Source organism: Stegastes partitus, unplaced genomic scaffold, assembly GCF_000690725.1.
Source record: "Stegastes partitus isolate 25-593 unplaced genomic scaffold, Stegastes_partitus-1.0.2 Scaffold8, whole genome shotgun sequence".
Classification (NCBI taxonomy): domain Eukaryota; kingdom Metazoa; phylum Chordata; class Actinopteri; family Pomacentridae; genus Stegastes; species Stegastes partitus.
This window is the reverse complement of record NW_007577739.1, coordinates 1,406,465-1,426,060: the sequence shown is the minus strand read 5'-3', so window position 1 is coordinate 1,426,060 and position 19,596 is coordinate 1,406,465. Positions and strand designations below refer to the sequence as shown.

Sequence of the window (19,596 nt, the reverse complement as noted above, 5' to 3'; positions counted from 1 at the left end):
ACAGTTGATTGACGGGAGGGATGACATCATTAATAACAACAGAGGAGGCAGAGCTAACACAGAACAACTCTGCTCTGTCTGGATTAATTGACCGGCTCCTGCAGCGTCGGACGCTTTATTGATCAGAGTTTTAGTTGGAAGAAGAAAAAAAAACAAATATGTAGAAGCTCCAGTCTGTAAGCTGAGATGATGCGCTGCTTTTCAATGATTTATATCAGTGGAAATTGAATATCTTTGACACCAGAAGATACCTCCATGGGCTTTTTATTCTGACATCATGTCTGAATCCAAATCATGGCACCTCATCTCCAACAGGAACAAATGTAACACAACACATGCACACACACACAATGGCAACTCTTGCACAACATACACTTCACAATCTCTTTACTCCTCATTATGTACGACTGTTCTTCTTCTATTCTTAAGCGTCCATGTCTTTTTGTTATTGCACTGCCTGAAAAAGAAGAAAAACTTGTGAGTTCTAATTAAATCGTGAACAGACTTCTGCCCCATTTTGTTGCCCAAACAGCATAGATTACCAAATCACACTCCCCATATTTGAACGGTTTCTCCTTTAGCTGTCTGCAGAGATCTTCCATTATGGAGCACTACAGCATCACCTCTGAAACTCAACACACCCAATGTCATCCTTTGGCTCATGCTTGAACCTGAGATGTCTCCTTCAGAGGACAGTTTCTTTCCCCGACAGGCGAACCTGCCGCCCGGCCCATGTGTCGTTTTCATAGCTTATTCATGTTCCATAAATCCACAATCATCTGTTGTATCCATGTGACTCGTCTTGTGTTTGAGGGAGCTGCTCGGTGGTTTAAATAACAGAAGTGACAGCCAATTGTGTCACAGCCTGCTTCTTCCAAATAACGCAAATAACATCTAAGCCGACTATTCAAACAACTTTGGATTAAGATCAGTGGATTCAGCATCGAGCCCTAAAGCCTTTTGTTGCGGCTGAGCGTTTATCACATGTCTTGCCTATAAAAAAGCTCTTCACAGACAGTAATGGGGTGAGCTCATACAAAGAGCTGCGGATGACTTTTAGAGTGGAAAATCATAGCTGCTGTTAAAACTGCATTTGCACACAGCAGTACAGCGCAAGGGATTTTTCCAGAGTTTTTCCAAGCAGGACAACGAGCCTGCGTTTGGCATCTTTCTGCCCAGCGGTTCAGCTCGTCCATCCTGTCCAACAGTCCGTCACAGTATTGATTATCTGACAAGCGAAAAGTACTACATCCTCCCGTTTCCTTCCTGCTACCTCACCTCATTCCAACAAGCAGCAGTCTGCCACAACATACATCACGACCCTTTTAAACTCAGATAAGAAAACCTCTCAATGTAATTACTGTGGTCTTTCAGCGTTCTTATTCTTGCCAAAGATGCTTAATCTGCATCTGTGTGAGCAAACAGGGGCCAAAAATAACATTTTGCATGAAAACAAAAAAAGAGATTTTGAAACCTCTCTGTCAAATGAGGAACATTAATGTTGAGGTAAAATAAACTCAGCTGCATTTATCTTTACTGTCAGTGGTGCTTCTTTATGGTATCAGTGTGTATGATTGGAAATATATGCTGAGCTGTACCACAGTGGAGGTAGAGTGCCATCTAGTGGAAAAGTCTGGTAACACATGACTTTAAGACACTCATACATACAGTTATTATATTAGCACATAATTAGTGTGAGCTGATAAATTAACTGTGTAATTAAATGTTAGTTAAAGCAGCAAAACAACAGAAACACAATTGAAAAGAGCAAATAAAAACACAACTCTGTTCTCAGGAGCATCTGACGTTGGATTGTGTATCTACATATACACACCATTTTCTCATTTTTCATGTGTAACAAATTAAATATAATTTAAATGTTCTAATTCTTCCTATCAAATCCCTTCTGTCTCCTGAATGTGCAGAGTGTGGTGTGCATAACAAGTCCTCCCATTTGACTCTGAGCTACTCCAAAAAACTATTATCTTCATGAATCTGTGAACTCTGATACATTATATGGCTGTAATTTTGATTTATGGTGCAGCTTTTGTCAATGTCTGCATCCTTTCCTCTGCTTTAATCTTTCTTATATCTGTATCTGGTCTATTTGTTGTTGCCGCTGGGACATCTAATGTCTCCCCGGGGGACCAAAACAGTGTTATCTTATCTTATTGTTGGTATTTCTGAGCAAAGAAGCAGCAAAGGTGGCAGGAAAAAAAAAAAAAGAGAGTGTGCTTTACCATAGAAAGTTCCACTAATGGATGCTTGATGGGCAGCTTCTAGGAAGGACAGAATAAGATTTGGGTTGTATTAGCGGCTCTGCTGGGCTTCTACTTTTTCCTGCAATCATGGCAAAGAATGATGGTTCAGTGGTTCGTAACATCCCCGCGCACCATTACAGACCCCAGACACCTCCCGGCAGCAGTGTTTTTAGGGTTCAATTTGCATTGCACAGCAGAGATGCACAAATTAGGTGTCTTTGGTGCACATGCAGCAGTTAAAGTGTCTTGTTTGTTTCTGTCTCCCTGTAGTCGACTGACCCTCTTGAGCTGGATTAATGTGGATAAGCAAATACGGGGAAATGAGCGAAAACTGCCAATAAATCAGCTCAGCTAAATATCTAAAATGACGGACAAACACCTCATCCACCACCACCTGCCATTTATGGATGTCACTAAGCTTCCTCCTTCTCCTCTCTCATTCTTCCTCACTTCAAAAGCACAGGAGTGGGGTGACAGGCCAGGGGAGGTGGGGGGGGGAGAGCCCCATTGTTAATTGGCCTTTTCAGCTGAACAGAGAGGTGAAGGGAAGAAGAGATGGGGACAATGGGGTCCTATTGCCTCTCCAGAACAAGAGGGATGCACCGCCTAAAAAAAAAAAGAAAAAAAAGATAGAGCAGCCAAGAGCACACAGACCTGCAGGACTCTCCTCACACAACCCCAAACTGAGTGAATGAGGCAATCCATCACGTAGCCTGCAGCCCTCTCCGAATAAATGGCCTGTAGCCTTGTTATAGACTGCAGATTTTTTTTTTTTTAAAGAACCTCTCTCCCAGACTGGTTCAGGACATGAGGTGTACTCACCAGACAAACAGCTTCCTCACATCTCATTCCTCTGCTGCTGCGGTTCAGGGGGAACGATAGGTGCTCTTTTTCCACTTCAATAAGGGGATGAAGCTCAATTAGCATTTCACAAGTCCCATTTTCCTCCTCTATTGCAACCTTCCCCGCGGAGCCCATGCTTTCTCTGGGGGATTGTCCTGTTTTGGGCCCTTGTTGCCGTTGGCAGGGTGACAGTATTCGAGTGTGCAAACTTGTGCTATTGTCCGCGGGCCAGAGGGAGCCATGGAGACCCCATAATATGACACAGGAAAATGTTTGCTGATGGCAATTCTATGGGCTTTGTCCGACTCTTTCTCCTTCATGACGACTCGATTTAAGTCTCTAAATGTTTGACTACAAATGCAGGAGTGCTATCCAGCTCCTTTCCCTTTGTCCCGCGAGGTTTGAATGAGTAATTCAGCCTTTGTGTCGCTCGATTGAGGGGGCAAACAGAAAGACAAGATTCTTGAGCGTTCAAGCCCCTTTCCATGGTTATGCACTCTTTAGATCCCCCCCTACCCCACCGCACCCCACCCCAACTCACCAAATCCTACAGCTGACATCACTCTTGGGGAGGGTATGACGGGTATCTGTGTTTAAAAACTCAACTTTGGTGTGGAGTTGGGCTGCACGCATGTTTCAGCAGAATTTACACTCATTTTTTTTGTTTATGCGCACTACCGCGTTTTCTTTGGTGTTTGGCCAACGCGCGCGAAAATAAAAATAAAACCAAAAAAAAAAATCATCGTGTAGGGAGAAATATCGCATCCCCTCAGCGGCTTTTTCCAGATCTCCATGACAACAATTTGCAATGGTGAAGAATTCGATACCAGGGCGCTTGGAGGCTGATTGGGGTGCATTGTGAGGGGCCTGGGGTCGCTGATTGGTTCAAGGAAAGCACCATAACTACAAGGAGTTTATATTCATTCAACTTGTTGAAGTGCTCCTACTGCAGCCTGGAGAGAAGTCTGTACTTGGAACCGTGGCTTCGAGGGAATTCATCCAGCAGTGGTGAGTGAAGGGTTATTAATATCTGACAGAAATATAAATCAAGATATCAGGCGCTCTTTTGATGTTTAATTCCTGATGCGCAATTACGCAAAAGCCAACATTTGTTTTCTGATTTCTCTCCAGACCTTGACGCTGGATTACACCTTTTTAAAAAAAAAATATGGACTGATTTAATAAAGTCTTGGCAAAAATGGCAAATGCAGACAGTGAGGTCAAAACGTTGCTCAATTTTGTAAATCTGGCATCCAGCGACATCAAGGCGGCCCTGGATAAGTCAGCTCCGTGCCGACGCTCCGTGGATCACCGGAAATATCTGCAGAAACAACTCAAGCGCTTCTCTCAGAAGTACTCCAGGGTCCCAAGATGCCACACGCACAGGTCTGCGGAATACAGATGCGCCAAACCGGCGGGGACTGTTAACCAGAGCGTGACGGTGTCAGAAAAGGCCAACTCTGATGCGCAAGACGTGGAGAACGTGGGGAGCGCAGTGGAGCAGGTGCCTATGAGGAAACGCCAATTGCCAGCCTCATTTTGGGAGGAACCCAAGCTGACCCAGACTAAGAGGGAGCACTCATATTTAGGACTGAAAAGGAGCCCCGCGGCCACGTCTGAGGGCGGTGAAAACGAAAAGAGGAAAAGGAGTTATGACGAGGACGCGAAGGCCGCAATGTCTGCGTCCAATCGGCGCAGCTCTGCGGATAAAGAGACGCTGAAACTGGACCTGACCTCTCACCACTGTGTGAGTGTTTGCGGCTGCTGCCCCTTCCAGTACCACGGACACCACCAGGTCCTCCACAGTCACATTGTTGTCCCCCATCCGCCCCTGGGACTGTGGAGCAAAGCAGCAGGGACTGAGACAGAGAGACCTGAGCATCCTTATGGACAGAAAATTCACACCCACGTTGTGGTCAAACCCATCCCCACCAAGCCCACCGCCCAGTCACCCATCTTCAGCGTGTTTGGGTTCATTTAAGGGGCTCACTAAAGAACAAGTCGCACAAAAAACAGTGTAAATAGGACTAATGATGTCCACGTTGTGTTCGACACAGCGTCTTTCTCTATCAGCGTTCTGAAACGAGACACTTCCTCAAGCACTTATTGGGATGCTTCATCTATTTTTGTGATTAAACCTAAAGGATTGCACTTGCCGAATGATTTCATCAGCTTCACTTTCATGTCAGTCTCATGCCACCTATCTGAAAATCTGACAGTAAGTTCAAAGGTTTCTACTTTTAGGTGTCTACAGAGAAGCACTGTTCTTTATTTTAAGTACAAAATGTCACAGGAATGAATCCAAACATCCTGTTTTAGTTCCCTCTTTCAACTGTGAGAATTGCCTTTCTTTGTCACAGTAATGTTTGATTGGCACATTTGGAACAATGGCTTTTTATTTTTAAATAAATGATTCTACTTCCCTCAAGAACTCCTTTGGGCACTAGATCATTTTTACCTTTCACTGAAGGTTTCTGTGGGGGGGAAAAAAAGGAGGACAGATTAAAGAGCCTTATTGTCACATCACATATATTATAAATAGATATTTATACATAGAGAATTTCTTTGAGAGGACCATTTACAGATATCAGATACAGCTATAAAAAGACCCACAAAAAAGATAAATATAGTCATATCTCTGAGGACTATATTGCTTGAGGTTCATCTTAAAGTCACTCAGCCAGCGTCAGGTATCTGATCAGTCTGTTTGGCAGAGGTAAGCATGTGATAGATCTCAGTCTGTGTCTCCCCATCTGGCTCCGAATCCTTAATCTACACAGGTGCAGCAGTGGACGCGGTGACACTGTAGACGAGGCAAAGAGAAACGATAAGGAGGACTGCTGCTTGCACATCCGCACACCACGATTGTGTTGTGTGCATGTGTGAGGAAGTGAAAGAGACACAAAATGAAGACAAAGATTTTACGTGATACTTACGTGACTTCATCTTAACAGTGCTCCATTCTTCTCGGCTGTCCAGCAGTTCGATGAGCTTGTTGCACAGCTGAACATGACCGACATGCTCCAGCAGCAAGTCTATAATTGGCCCTGCCCATTTACACATGACAGGTGTCGAGATCCACTCGCAGAACTGAAGGAGAAAATGATAACAATACACGTTACTTAAAGGGAACATAGATATTTTTGGTTACTGTAAAATGTTTTTTGCTCTTTTCCTTCACCTGCGTTGCCCTTTCTGGTGGCTCGGTGCAGTTTAAAGGAAGCATGCTGTCATTCTGCAAAACAAAGCCATTGCTGCCAGCAGTCCTTATACTGGATTCTCCTGCAGCTGGGTGAGGGCCACTGCCGTAAGCACAGGCAAAACAGGAGAGGGCATCGCAGCCGTTGTCCAGCAGGCACTTGAGCAGAGGCAGATTGTTCATACAAAGAGCGACGAGAGCTGGGAATGTAGTAGCATAAGATGGGATTGTGGCATTCACGTCGGCCCCTCTGTCCAGCAGCAGAGACACGGTGCTGACGCAGCCCTGACGTACAGCCATGAGCAGAGGGCTGACTGGATCCAGGCTCAGGCTGGCACCGGCGTTCAGGAGGACCTCTGCTGTCTTGGTGCTGCCGTTGGCAATAGCAAAGTAGAGGGCTGTGGCCCGTCGATCAGCATACTGGATGGAGTGACTGTGGGCCAGTGTGGCGTTTACATCTGCACCTGTCTTCAGCAGCACAGCTGCCACAGTGTGTCTGTTGTGCTCTGCTGCCAGGTGGAGGGGGCTGATCCAACTGTGCCGGAGCCTGGCTCGACTCGTCACGGAGACAAGCAGGGACACAATCCTGAATACAAAAATAAGAAAGAGAAAGAAATAGCACATACAACATTCAGTCTATTGCAGATTTTGCATCAGGCTACAGATGTCTTGAGTTTTCTATCATAATAATGAACAGATGATAGCGTGCTAACTTACTCATGGTGTCCGTACTGGGCAGCAACATGCAGAGGCAGCAGTCCTGAGGTAGTGGGTTTGTTGGCATCTGCATTTTTACTCAACAGTAAAGCCACGATTTCCCTGTGGCCATTTTTGCTGGCCGCATGCAGCGCGGTGACTCCATCACATGTCTGCATGTTCACATCTGCACCTAAAAAAGCATTTTTCCTTTAGAACATTTAAATGAGGATCAGGATCGTGAGATGTAGGAGTGTGTTTTTTTGTTTTTGCAGAGAAGTACCTTTCCCAATAAGGTAACACAGTGCCCTCATCTGTCCTCGCTGAGCTGCTACAATGAGAGGTGTGATGCTGTAGGTATTCGGTGGATTGATGGTGGCCCCGGCTCTTATTAGTATCTCACAGATCTCCGTGTTGTTTCTGGACACGGCCTCGTGCAGGGCCGTCCACCCCTGGCCACACCGCTGGTTCACGGTGGCCCCGCATGAGAGAATGAGGCTCACCATGTCCACATTCTGCAGCTCACATGCTGCAGAGACACACAAGAGTCATTTCTATACCGTCTGTGGCTCCTATACATGTTGTTTATCTCTAAATAGTTGTGATTTCACAGCTGTACCTTTGTACAAAGGAGTTTCTTTGTTATTGCTGCTGATGTCAGGGTCAGCTCCTGCCTCCAGAAGGCACCGCACGCATGCCAAGTGTTCACAAGACACAGCAAGCAGCAACGCCGTCTGCTCCTGCAATGTACGTTTGTCTACTGAGCCTGGATGGGCTAGAAACAAGAAAATAAACATATCACACAAACCAGCTGGGTGACTCATTTAGCATTTTGAGAGAATGTGAAAACAGTGCACCATAACACCTCACTCAATATCTTCAGGGTTGTTTTCTTTACTGAATATGTGATTCAAACTGACAAATGTTTTGGGAACACTGAATGCATTTCACTGCCGTACCCTTCAATAGGGTCTTCAGGCACTCGGTCTGTCCACAGTAGGCGGCATCATGCAAGGGTATCCACCCGTCTTTGTTCTCCTTCAGCAGGCTGTGAGAAGAGGATGTCACCAGATCATTAACAGCCTCCACATCCCCTCTCCTGACGGCAAAGACCACCGGGTCAACATCCCTTGAAAGGAGAAGAACAAAAATCACTTTAATTAATGCAATCAAGTGTCATTTCAGGCAGACATCAGTGTCATTTGATGGGATGTGATTCAAACGTGGATTTAAAATCTTTTTTTTTTGCATTTGGTGTTTATTTGAATTTCTTTGACTTTAATGAGCTTCATGAAGCAAATAGACCAGACGTGGTGGATGTATTCATCAAGATTAAACACGTTTGGCTTTTATGCTTCGAAGACCTGAGTTGCACACAAACACACACACTCACACACTCACACAGACAAACACATGCAGCCTCCATGTCCAACAAAAGACTCACTCCGCCTCTGACGCTCCGTCGCTCTGATTGTCTCCTCTCCTCCTATCTCCCCGCAGTCGCGACAGAACATTATTACATTTACGTCCGGCGTTACGGAACTGAGATAAGTAGTCAGAATAGCTGAATTTCGTCATTACTGATGGTAGATGTTTGCGGCAGTGTTTCCTCTGACGGTGCGTCGGCGGCGGCGGAGCAGCGTTGCGGCGCCGCGCAGGGCTCAGCTGTGCGCTCTCGGATTATTTTGGGACTGTATTGTCAGGCGGGAGGGTGACGGGTTTATCCATATATGTCAAAAGACTCGGACATCCAGAGATAAGGGGAACGGCGCAGGAAGATAACGCAGCCTAAGCCGAGCTCGTTTTTTTTTTTCTCTTCCTCATAGCCTTTATTTAATTGGCTGCGTTCCTAAATGAAGCAAGCAGACAAGACAACTGCAGAAAATAAAAGATAGACAAGCTTCAATCCACGAGGCACCGCTCCCTTTTCAAAGTCCTGTATCTGAACACAAGATAGCCCGGGCATATTAATCCTGAGGCTGACGTTATGAGATAATCAGAAGAGCCACAAAAACTGTGGTTTGACTTCAGTTTAGACTTTAATGCAGTAGTTTTTCCTCTTCTATACGTTTAACTTTATTGAATTATTTTATAGTTTGGCCACAGATTGGCCTGGCAAAGTGTTGTATGAAACGATCATTGTTCTTTAAAACAGACCACCAGATTTTGGTTAGAGCCTGCAGCATCACATGAGAACACTGACTCAGTTGTTCTTGTTTATGATGACCTCAGGCCAAAGCTCATTTGCATCTCTTCTGTAGCATTTTTGGATATTTTAGGATGCAAATCCCCTCATGCTTGATTGTAATTTACCAACTACCGCGTCTCTGTACCAGAGGGACGTGTTTTGTGATTGACACTCGTGTAACCTGTGTCACGGAGGGGAAGCAGAAGCAGCAGCAGCAGTTTAGATCTGCTGATACTCAAATCACAGGAAAATCCTGAACTCTTGACCCTGACAGCGAGGAGAGCTGGTGGCTCTGTTATGCTGCGAGGGCCGTTTTGCAGACGTGGTTTGAGTCCATTTGTTCTCTTTGTTGCTGCAAATCAATACAAATCCTGTCTGTGACACAGTTCTACCCTGATGGAGGTGGTCTCTTCCTGGATGCCCCCCATGCACAGGGCCTGACGAGTAGAAAAAAAAAGATGTGAATCGGACGTTACGGCCTCCGCAGTCACGAGATCGCAACTGAACACTTATGGGGGATTTTGCACCAACATGTGAACAGTGCTCCAGAATGTGGGTCACACACATGTTTTATGGTGTTGGACCAAAATTAAAAAATACTGGGACGATGTGTGGAAAGAGATGAGAAAGATATTAATACCTAAAACATGCACTGTGCTATAGTTAGGAAATGTAAAGCATCCAAGGCTAAGACTGGTGTCTGATTAAGATTTTAAAAAGCCATCACAAGGAAATGGCACAAAGAAGACCCCCTACTTGGAGGAACTGGCTGGAAATCATTGATGAGATGCACGTTATGGAGAGACTCACATATATTATGAAATCAATCAATCTGGGACAACAGATGGGAAAAATGGACGATCTACAAAAAAACTTGGAGATTCCAAAGCAAGAACACTGAAGATGTTCTAGCAGTAACTGTGGTCCAGAGACACTTTATGTTGCTTTAATTTATCTGCATATCGTTGCTTTCTACAGGAAAAGACGTTCAAGCCTCCTGCAGCTGTATTTAATTTGCATTAGTGCAGCAGTTGCTGGTTTCTTTGCATGTCACATGCTTTTAGGGGTTTAGATTCAACATGTGCATAACGTGTTAGGTTATGATATGTTAGCCAAATAATAACTTTTGGACCTTTTACAAGTTTGTTCATAATTTATATCCTTTCCAAGATCCAGGCTCATCACGTTACACTCCTTTGGATCACGACCTTCAGATAACTGAGCTCTACTTCTCCAGCAACACTCAACAAACCTTTTCTCTTTTTCTTGTCGTTCTTCTTCAGTTGTTGTTTTAGTCATTTCATGTGATGTTTCAGAACCTTGTACGAACAAACAATGAACAACTTTGTATGCATTTTTATCTTCTACCATCTAAAAATGTAAAGCATTGCAGTACAGCTCTGTTGGAGAAAGTGAAATCACATTTTTCTCACCTGAGCGAGTTTGTTGTGGCGCTGGGCGAAGTGTGAAGAGTCAGGGAGCAAGCCGCCAGCCTGCTTTTGATATCATTGTTTAGTCTCTGATAAAGAGACCTGGATCTGCTGACTGCGATCATTACGGCAGATTTGTAGTCCGCTCTGAGGACGGGGACATCCAGGAATGTGAGGTTGTCTTCTCTACAGATGAACCATCCACAAAAGAAAAGGAGAAAACAGAAGCTGAAACATTAGCTGCAGAATTTAAACAAAGACAAAGTCCAGTGTAATAACACACATGCAGCATACAATTGAAGACCAAACTGATTTGAAAGAGCTGAAATGTGCACTGGCAGACATCAGTGAGCAGCAGCTCAGGCACAGAGGGGGGATGCCTTTTAAGGACATGTTCAACTGTGCTTCCACTTGATTCTGCTGCTCCAGAGGCAACACTGATGTGTGGAGGGTAACAGGGAGATATGCAGCATGAAGGACGGCATTACAGCAGCACACAAAGCTGAGATCACAGTTTATTCCCTCAACTATGATTGCAATTAACAAACTAAGGAAGTATTAAGTTCATCATCATATTTTTTTTTAACAAAGACTAAACTACATGCACACACACAGAAAGAAAAGAGATTTAAAAATGCACGTTCAAATATTTCCTTTAAAGTTCAATCCTCATGAACCAGCACTCACCACAGAGCAGCGTTCCTGATCCTCGCTCACAGAAGTCACTGAACACAACGCTAACGTCCTTCTGTTTGATCAGATCTTACTGTGGCGTGACAACATGTGAAAACGTGCGTGAAGAGTGCCCAGTAGATTTGTGTTTCACAATCATTTCTTCAGAAGTGTTTGCGAAAAAAAAAGCTTCCTGCATCTAAACTGGAAGTGGCTTTTGTTTTTTGTTTTTTTTGTTTCTGCAACAAACAAGTCATGCAGCATATCTACTGACAGCCGGGGGAACTAGACGACGTAGCTCTGAGGCAAATTACTGAAGAGTCCTACGTATTTGTCCGACAAAGACAAACTTGGTGATTCAAGTACAGTCTTGGAATTGTGTTGTTCTTAGATTCTAGATACAAAAAAATCCAGAGAATGAGTTAATTTATTGTCTTTTATGTGCAGTTCAGATATGACCGTAAATGCAGGCTGTTGTTTTTTCTATTTTTTTTTTTACTGTATACCCATAAAAAACCTGATCTTTACAGTGATTACATACAGCTGGAATCAACCATCAAATTAAATATGTAATATGTGGTGGTGGCAGAAATATTCAGATCCTTTACTTGAGTAAAAGCACCAATACAGCAACGTAAACACATTACATGATGAAGTTAAAGTGTTAAAGTGCTGGTTCGCTCTCTCTGACTGATGCATAAGTGACATCATTAGAATATTAATTCTGCAGCATCAGTGTGTCAGCAGCAGCAGTGGAGCTCGTTTGAGCTCCTTTACATCCAGATTTATACACAGCAGACACATCTGAGGGGTTGTCACATAATCAATGAGAGAGAAAAGAAGGAAAAACTGATCCACAAATCAGTTTTCAGTTTTTGAACTTTTAATCTAATCTTAATTTCTGATCTGTGACTTATTGGATCATTTGAACGTTTATTAAAATGACAGCAAGCAAAGTGTTTAATGGGAAAGAAATCACTTTCTGATGGAGCTGTTAACAACTTCTGACCCCGATTACACGCCGCTTTTTGTGAGATGTCAGAACTCGGCTTGGCTTCATCTTTACCCTGCGTTGTATTTTAAAAGCTGGTGCTGTAATCCATTTTGTCAAATCTTTACCCTAAAGCTGTTACTTATATCTAGTTTAGTTTAAAGTGCAATATTACCTTCTGAAATGCAGTGGAGTCTAAGTGTACATTTGCCTAAAATGAAAATCCATCCATCCATTATCTCTACACCTTAATCCTCACTAGGGTCATGGGGGGCTGGAGTCTATCCCAGCTGACTCAGGGCGAAGGCAGGTTCACCTGGACAGGTAACCAGTCTATCACAGGGCCACACTTAGAGACAGACAACCAAGCACACTCACATTCACACCTACAGACAATTTAGAATCACCAATTAACCTCAGCATGTTTCTGGACTGTGGGAAGAAGCCGGAGAACCCAGAGAGAACCCACGCTGCACGGGGAGAACATGGAGACTCCACGCAGAAAGATCCCGGGTGTCCTCACCGGGACACGAACCGGCAACCTTCTTGCTGTGAGCCACCTTACAGCCCCCTAAAATGAAAATATCCAAGTGAAATACAAATAGTGGAGCACATGAGTAAATGTACTAAGCTACTTTCTACAACCGGTTACCATGCAGTGCACAGACTGCTGTGTGATGCTCAAAACACTGAAGGCTCACTTACTGCATGTAATATTGCATTCAAACTAGAAGACATGAAAGCCACACGTGTCTAATCGTCTGCTCTCATTAACATCAGCAGAGTGAAAAACATGTCTACAGGTGAGTACAGGTGTGTTTAACTCCACTGTATCAGCAGTTCTCTAAAACAGGTTCAACAAAAGCTGATAATAACCATAAAACCTAATAACTGCAGGGTTTTTATTACTGCATCAGCCTCTATGTTATAACACGAGTCCATACGATACTTCCCCTCTGAACATAACAGCACTTCTTTGGTTCCGTGTTTACATATTTTACAAACTTGTAGAAATGCCAGGTGAAAATGATATAATCCGACATGGTCCATTTCAGTGTAATGAATTAAACCTGAATCCTGGAGGATCCTGTTTCACAGCAGGCAGTCTGAGTTGTCATAACAGGAACAGAACAGGTGTAATTTATACTTGTTCCAGTTCAGCCTTGTCAGTGAGCCTGACACTAATAAATGTAGTGCAGCCTTCACTGATGTTATCCAATACATCTGGGTTTTTTTACTCTCATGTCAAAACATCTATTTTGGAAAGGCGTAATAATGATTTTACCTGTGCTTTTACATTTCATGGAGGAAACATTGGGTTTTTCATCTATATTATAACATAAAGTCTTGACCTCACGATGCAAAGTGCCCTGAGACGACATGACATGAATAAAATCCATCGTCTGCTGAGGCACAGTTTTTTTTCCCCTCATGCTCAGTTTAACATGTGCAAGCATGGTTGTTGTGACACCATGTGACATCTTTTAAGATGCAACTTCCTTTCTTCATGTGGAAACTGGAAACCTCCAGTGACGTAGACATTTTACATTCACCTGCATGAAGAAACTATTTTTTTTGCAAATGCATCAATCCTTGATGTGTGTCTGAGGTAGAAGCAGGAGATGTAATCTGAAGAATTCAGATTCACTTTATTGTCATTGCAACGAGAACAACGAAAAGCAAGGTGCAAAAAAATATATAAAAACTTTGTAAACAACTGTATACAACATAATAATACTGCTGCACTGCTACTTTGCACCACTGCATATATTTTTTCTGCTCAGATGTGTAAATTCTTGTATATATTTGTTATCTTATTTTATTTTTTTTCTTTCTATAGTTATTTTATTTTTTAGTTTTCCTATTGCTCATTCCTAGGGCAACAACAAACAGCCAAAACCAAATCCTTTGTATGTTGTGTACGTGCTTGGTCATTAAAGCCGATCCTGATATTGAAAAAATATACAAAAAAATTCAATATAAAAAGATGAAACTAATTAACAAGCACAAGCACAGTGTATATTGCACAGAGTGGATATTTCACAGAGGTAGTGGTGGCTGCATGTTGACTACATATTGCACTTATTATGATAAAGAGGCATTTAAGGCTCCGACAGCAAGAAGAAGCTTTAATAAGGTGATTGAGTATTTTGCAGGATTTTAACAAATATCTGAATGTTGTAAAGCACAAAGCTTGTTGGCCATTTAAAGGATTAAAAGGATTCAGAGGCTTTTATTGTCGTGGGCAGCAAGAAACATGTTACGAGTGCAATAAAATTCTTAGCTCGCTGTGCCTCTACCTTCCTATCACCACAATACACTCATCACTCACATTCACTCATAGATTTTGACGTAGACAAGTATGTAAATATAGCGTGTGAAATAGTTATGGTGCAGAAGGTCAAATAGCAAAAATATACAGTAGAGCAGGAATGCATTAAGTCCTTTGGACAGTGATGTGTGGTGGGGGAAGGGGCAGGGCAGTGGCATGGAGGTATTAAACTGTCTTTTTGTGTTCTGTGTTTCCATATCAGCACTACAGTGTTCATTGTGCGATTCATCTCACTGGAAAAATCTGTACTGGGCCAGAATTTATCATGAAAGCTCCTGATGGACTTTTACCAAGAGCATCTCAGTCAGCAGCTTATGCACTGTTCTCGCTTGTATACTTTTACAAGTTTCCCCTGTTTTCTTAAATGGTAGAGAATAACTAGTGAAATCACACAGGGATCATTTATTAATTGGTCAGAAAATATGAGGAAAAATATCCTGCTAAGCTTACAGTTTTGACTGTATTTAAATCAGAAAGAAATAAAAAAAATACAGACATTAGCTGCTATTTGAAGGTAAATTCTATATTTTAAGGCCTGATATGTGGTAAATCATTTTGTAGCTGTTATTTAACTGATTTTTTTCCAGAAGTTTTGTTAACTTATAGATATTATCTATCGAGTCACTTCCATGTGTGATATCATCAGACCTTTTCCTTATTATCATTGTTCAAGTGCAACATTTCTAGTGCAGCACATTCAGTTCACTTCTGTTAATCTGGTTTTGTTATGAGCCTACAGTTGCATTTTGTACATGTGTTTTTTGATTTAGGTTTTTCAAGACACTATTCTTTGGCATCCACTTAGACACTCCACACAAACACTTTTAGACACTTTGCTTTTTGTACTTTGCATTCTTTTTTTATTTCTATTTCACTACTAAACTCTGTGTAATTGTGTATATTCCACTATATCCTTTATTTATTGTTTATTGTATTGTGGCAAAACAATTTCCTCCAAGATGAATAAAGTTGATCTTATTTTATCTTAAAATCACAGGAAAAGGTATTAATTTGCATGACTTTTTTTAAAAATGTGTGACTGTTAAAAGGTTTTTTTTCTGTATTTCAATCAGCTATAAAATCATCTAAAATTTGTATTATTTTTATTTATTTTTTTTTTTCAGTGTAGTTATTGACTCTGGTCCTCACAGCTCGGTCCAGGGTTCGCAGGAATGAGCCCGGAGTCGTGTCCTCCTGCTGTCGGACCTCGGACCAGCTCATTTCTATGCGTCTCATTCAGCCCATTTAGCAGAACCGCCTCCCCAGCTGTTGCCATGACAACGGCGAAACGATCCCGGCGCATTCCCGGTTGTCTGGCCCGCGGTTACCAGGCAACAGCTACACAAATCCAGGAAAACATCCGGGGAGGGGGGAGACCATCGATCGTTTCCCCCTGCGATCGGCCGAACGTGGAGCGAACCGACGGACGCGTTTCCCCTCATCAGAACTCCTGCACGGTACCGACACCATGACGACCCGCTGCCTTCCTGCGCTGCCGGACGGCGGCCGAAAAGCCAACGTGGAGACCAGAATAAGAGGAGTTTTTGTCACGCAGTCGGAGGAGAACAGGTGGGACACGGACCAGGACCAGGAGGCTCGTGCTCGGTCTTTAAAATCCTATTTATAAATGTTCTGATTGAATTAAACTGTTTTCTGTTCAGTTACAGGAAGGAAGGACATGGGAGCCACACACCTGCAGGAACACAGGTAAGACCAAGGATGAAGGTGTGTGTTGTCAACCTGTGTGATCACAAAAAATATAGTAAAAGCACCATAAACCTCTATTTTTATGGCCTTCTCTAGGTTTTATCTTTCATTTGTGGGGTATATTTAATTCTACTCCACGTCTTTCATCACCTTTTTCCTTTTCTTTTTGAAAAGTTCTGCATAAATAAAGCCTGGTTGTTCATTGTAGGACTTCAGGAGGGTTTCAGTGTTTCTGCACCTCAGAGCTCATCCCAAGAGCTTCAATATAAAGTGACCAGACTTATCTTTTTCATTCCTGAAGCGATGCCATCTCTCTTCCAAAAGGCGTCTTCAGTTCTACCTGACTGATGAGAAATATATCATCACCCCCAACTTTGTTCATAACTGAAGAAGCCTTTTGTTTGTGAGGTCAAGTGTCCTGAATCTGTTAGGATGTCCAGGTTAACTCATAATCCACACAGACCTGAGAGGTTCTGTTTTGTGTTTTTTAGACTTGGAGCAGATTTCGAGGAACAGGAGTGCACACTTTGCAAAAGAGCCTGGTCCTGAAGAAGCAGGCCGAGCTGGACGAGGTGGACAAGCGACTGGCGCTCAGACGGCAGGAGTTTGAGGAGAACGTGGAGGCTCTGGCTCACAGAAGGTCCGAGCTGGAGGAAAAACAACAGCAGGCGAGTCGAGACCTTCTAAAATTACTCGAATACAAAAATAAATATGGAGCAGTCGTCTGTCACTGATGTTTACAGGACGTCCACATGACGCCGTCCTTATATGGTTTGCTTTGTATTTTCGTCCAGACTAAAGAAAAGGTGATGAAATTCGAGAAGTTTGTGGCTGAAAACGAAGCGAAGCGACGTCGAATGCTGAAGACGTGTGAAGCGACGCGGGAGCAGAACGCTTTGAAACGGACGGAGATCGAAGATTTGACCAAACAGCTGAAGCAGCTTCGAGCCCGGTGAGAACCTGAACCCAGAGTGACGATGTTACTCATTAAGCTTCTTTGGTTTAACCTCAACTTTACCGCATCTCAATTCACAGGAAGCAAGTTTTAAAGGAGAGAATGACAAAATACAAAATGTACGAGGACTACTTGATGAAAACGCTCGAAAACTTCCCAGGCAGTAAGTTGAAAACTGACTTTTAATTCCCCAATGAATGAACTTGTGAGCAGGTGGTTAGCACCGTCGCCTCACAGCTAGAAGATCCTCGGTGAGGACAGCCGGGATCTTTCTGCGTGGAGTCTCCATGTTCTCCCCGTGCAGCGTGGGTTCTCTCCAGGTTCTCCGGCTTCCTCCCACACAGTCCAGAAACATGTTGAGGTTAATTGGTGATTCTAAATTGTCCGTAGGTGTGAATGTGAGTGTGCTTGGTTGTCTGTCTCTAAGTGTAGCCCTGTGATAGACTGGTTACCTGTCCAGGTGAACCTGCCTTCACCCTGAGTCAGCTGGGATAGACTCCGCCCCCTAGTGAGGATTAAGGTGTAGAGATGATGGATGAACTTGTACATGAATCTGTTTAGCCTACTTAGCTAACTACACAGTAGCTACGAGATGCAACAAACGGCTCAATCTGTTCCAGGTTACCTTGATAACGGCTCTGAATCTCTGGTCATGCCCATCATCCGGCGCCACGAGGCCCTGTCCATCACCTATCAGGAGCTGCTGCAGCGTCTGGGCCGTATGGAGGAGCAGGTGGAGCAGGGCCACCGACAGCTGCGGAGCATGAAGCAGGAGCACAGCATAAGGAAGCTGGTCAGATATTACACACACACATAAAGACGTTTGGTTTCTTCTTCAGTGCTTGAGTGACGGTGTCGCTGTTGCAGATGGCCAGCAAAGAAGTGTCTGAACTCCAGAGCGAGTTAGAAACCCTGACAGAGAAGAACAAGCAGGCAGAGGTCAACTTCCTGATGGAGCAGAGTCTGTCCAGGGAGAAGGTAGGATTCCCTTTAGCATGTGAGGATGGGAGTGTTGGAAAGAAATACAGCCACATGTGTTTGTTGCCTGTCAGGTGAAGGAGGACGGCAGATTACTGATGGCCGTCAACAACCTGGCAGAGCAGTGTTACCTCCCAGCATACGGCCCGCTGGAGAGCATGAACGTGTTGACGGTGATGGACATGGTGAAGGTAACGTCCTCATTGATGCGCCGGTTATCAGCGACTCATTTAATCTGCACTGCTTAGTTTTCCTGGATTGTTGCAGGAGTTCATTCTGGACAAGGCCGACACGGAGAGGAGGGTGAGGAGGCTGATGGAGTCGGGCTCCGCCACGACGAGCACGACGGCCGCGACGGACAAAAAGGGAAGAGGATCTCTGAAAAGCATCGGGAGCAAAACGCAGATCAAAAGCTCGAGCAAAGTCAGCAGGAAGAGCGAGACGCTGAGCTGATGCTGTGGTTTCAGGATGTATCAGAGAAACTTAGGATGGTTGAGTCTTGATGCTGGAAGGAGAAAAAATGACGACAATTTAGCAGATGTTTTCTGTTTAAGTAAATTTTTAGATATATTTGATTGTTCTTATAGCGAATTCTCAGTGTTGGAAGCAGCTATGCACCAATTATTGCACTTTAGATGAGATATATAGCCACTGAAATGAAAACAACAGTTTCAAATGAAGAACTTTGCAAATGTTTGTCACTGAAATCTAATCATTGTTTCCTTTTAAAATAAAATGATCACAATTAAATGATGCTGTCAGACAGAGTATGCAATGACGTGTATGCAGCTTCCTTATGTATTAAATTATACATACAGTTGTCCTCAGATGTGTTCATAGCCTCCCATTAAAGAAGGAAAAACACACTGACATAAGTTGACAAAAGTAATAATAAATAAAAATGTAATGAAAATCATGACGTTGCTTTTGAATTGTGGTTCAACAGAAATATTACAAAAACAACAAAAAACAAGCATGATGGGACCCATAGACTAATAATTAGTTGAACAACCCTTTAATCACTGCAATCAGGTGTTTTCTGTAGCTCTCAGTCAGACTTGTGCACCTGTTGACAGGTGTTTGGATTTCACTGCTCATCAGCAAAGGCCTCTAATTAGTCCGGGACAGTTTGTCTTAATTTATTTTTTAAATTATTCTTTTCAACCACAATTCAAAAACAATGTCTTATTCCACTAAATCATAATTTAGCAAATTTTTATTTATTATTACTTTTTCCAGTTTCTCGTTATTTGAGTGACTTTTGTGAATTTTGCCTTTTCTTTAATAGAAGGATATGAATCCATTTGACTGTAGCAATGATCCACACACATCAAAGTATTAAAA

General features: G+C 43.2%; 3 protein-coding genes across 3 annotated transcripts; 2 read left to right on the top strand and 1 right to left on the bottom strand.

Annotated features, from left to right (window-relative positions):
- Positions 1–4,302: 4,302 nt before the first annotated feature.
- On the top strand, positions 4,303–5,085 carry LOC103358584 (protein FAM181A). The gene has a single exon (XM_008283610.1). The coding sequence runs from the start codon at positions 4,303–4,305 to the stop codon at positions 5,083–5,085; it is 783 nt and encodes a 260-aa protein (XP_008281832.1).
- Positions 5,086–5,482: 397 nt separating this feature from the next.
- Positions 5,483–11,358, bottom strand: LOC103358572 (ankyrin repeat and SOCS box protein 2-like). The gene is made up of 9 exons (XM_008283598.1): positions 11,305–11,358; positions 10,621–10,801; positions 7,959–8,128; positions 7,619–7,774; positions 7,283–7,528; positions 7,021–7,192; positions 6,286–6,889; positions 6,041–6,194; positions 5,483–5,907 (listed from the first exon to the last, which is right to left on the bottom strand). Exons 2-9 carry the CDS (start codon positions 10,740–10,742, stop codon positions 5,777–5,779), a joined length of 1,755 nt encoding a protein of 584 aa, XP_008281820.1. The 5' UTR covers positions 10,743–10,801; positions 11,305–11,358; the 3' UTR covers positions 5,483–5,776.
- A 4,722-nt stretch (positions 11,359–16,080) lies between these two features.
- On the top strand, positions 16,081–19,002 carry ccdc197 (coiled-coil domain containing 197). Its single transcript, XM_008284167.1, has 9 exons — positions 16,081–16,181; positions 16,274–16,319; positions 16,811–16,987; positions 17,114–17,271; positions 17,355–17,437; positions 17,895–18,067; positions 18,142–18,252; positions 18,327–18,443; positions 18,520–19,002. Exons 1-9 carry the CDS (start codon positions 16,081–16,083, stop codon positions 18,703–18,705), a joined length of 1,152 nt encoding a protein of 383 aa, XP_008282389.1. The 3' UTR covers positions 18,706–19,002.
- Positions 19,003–19,596: the final 594 nt, after the last annotated feature.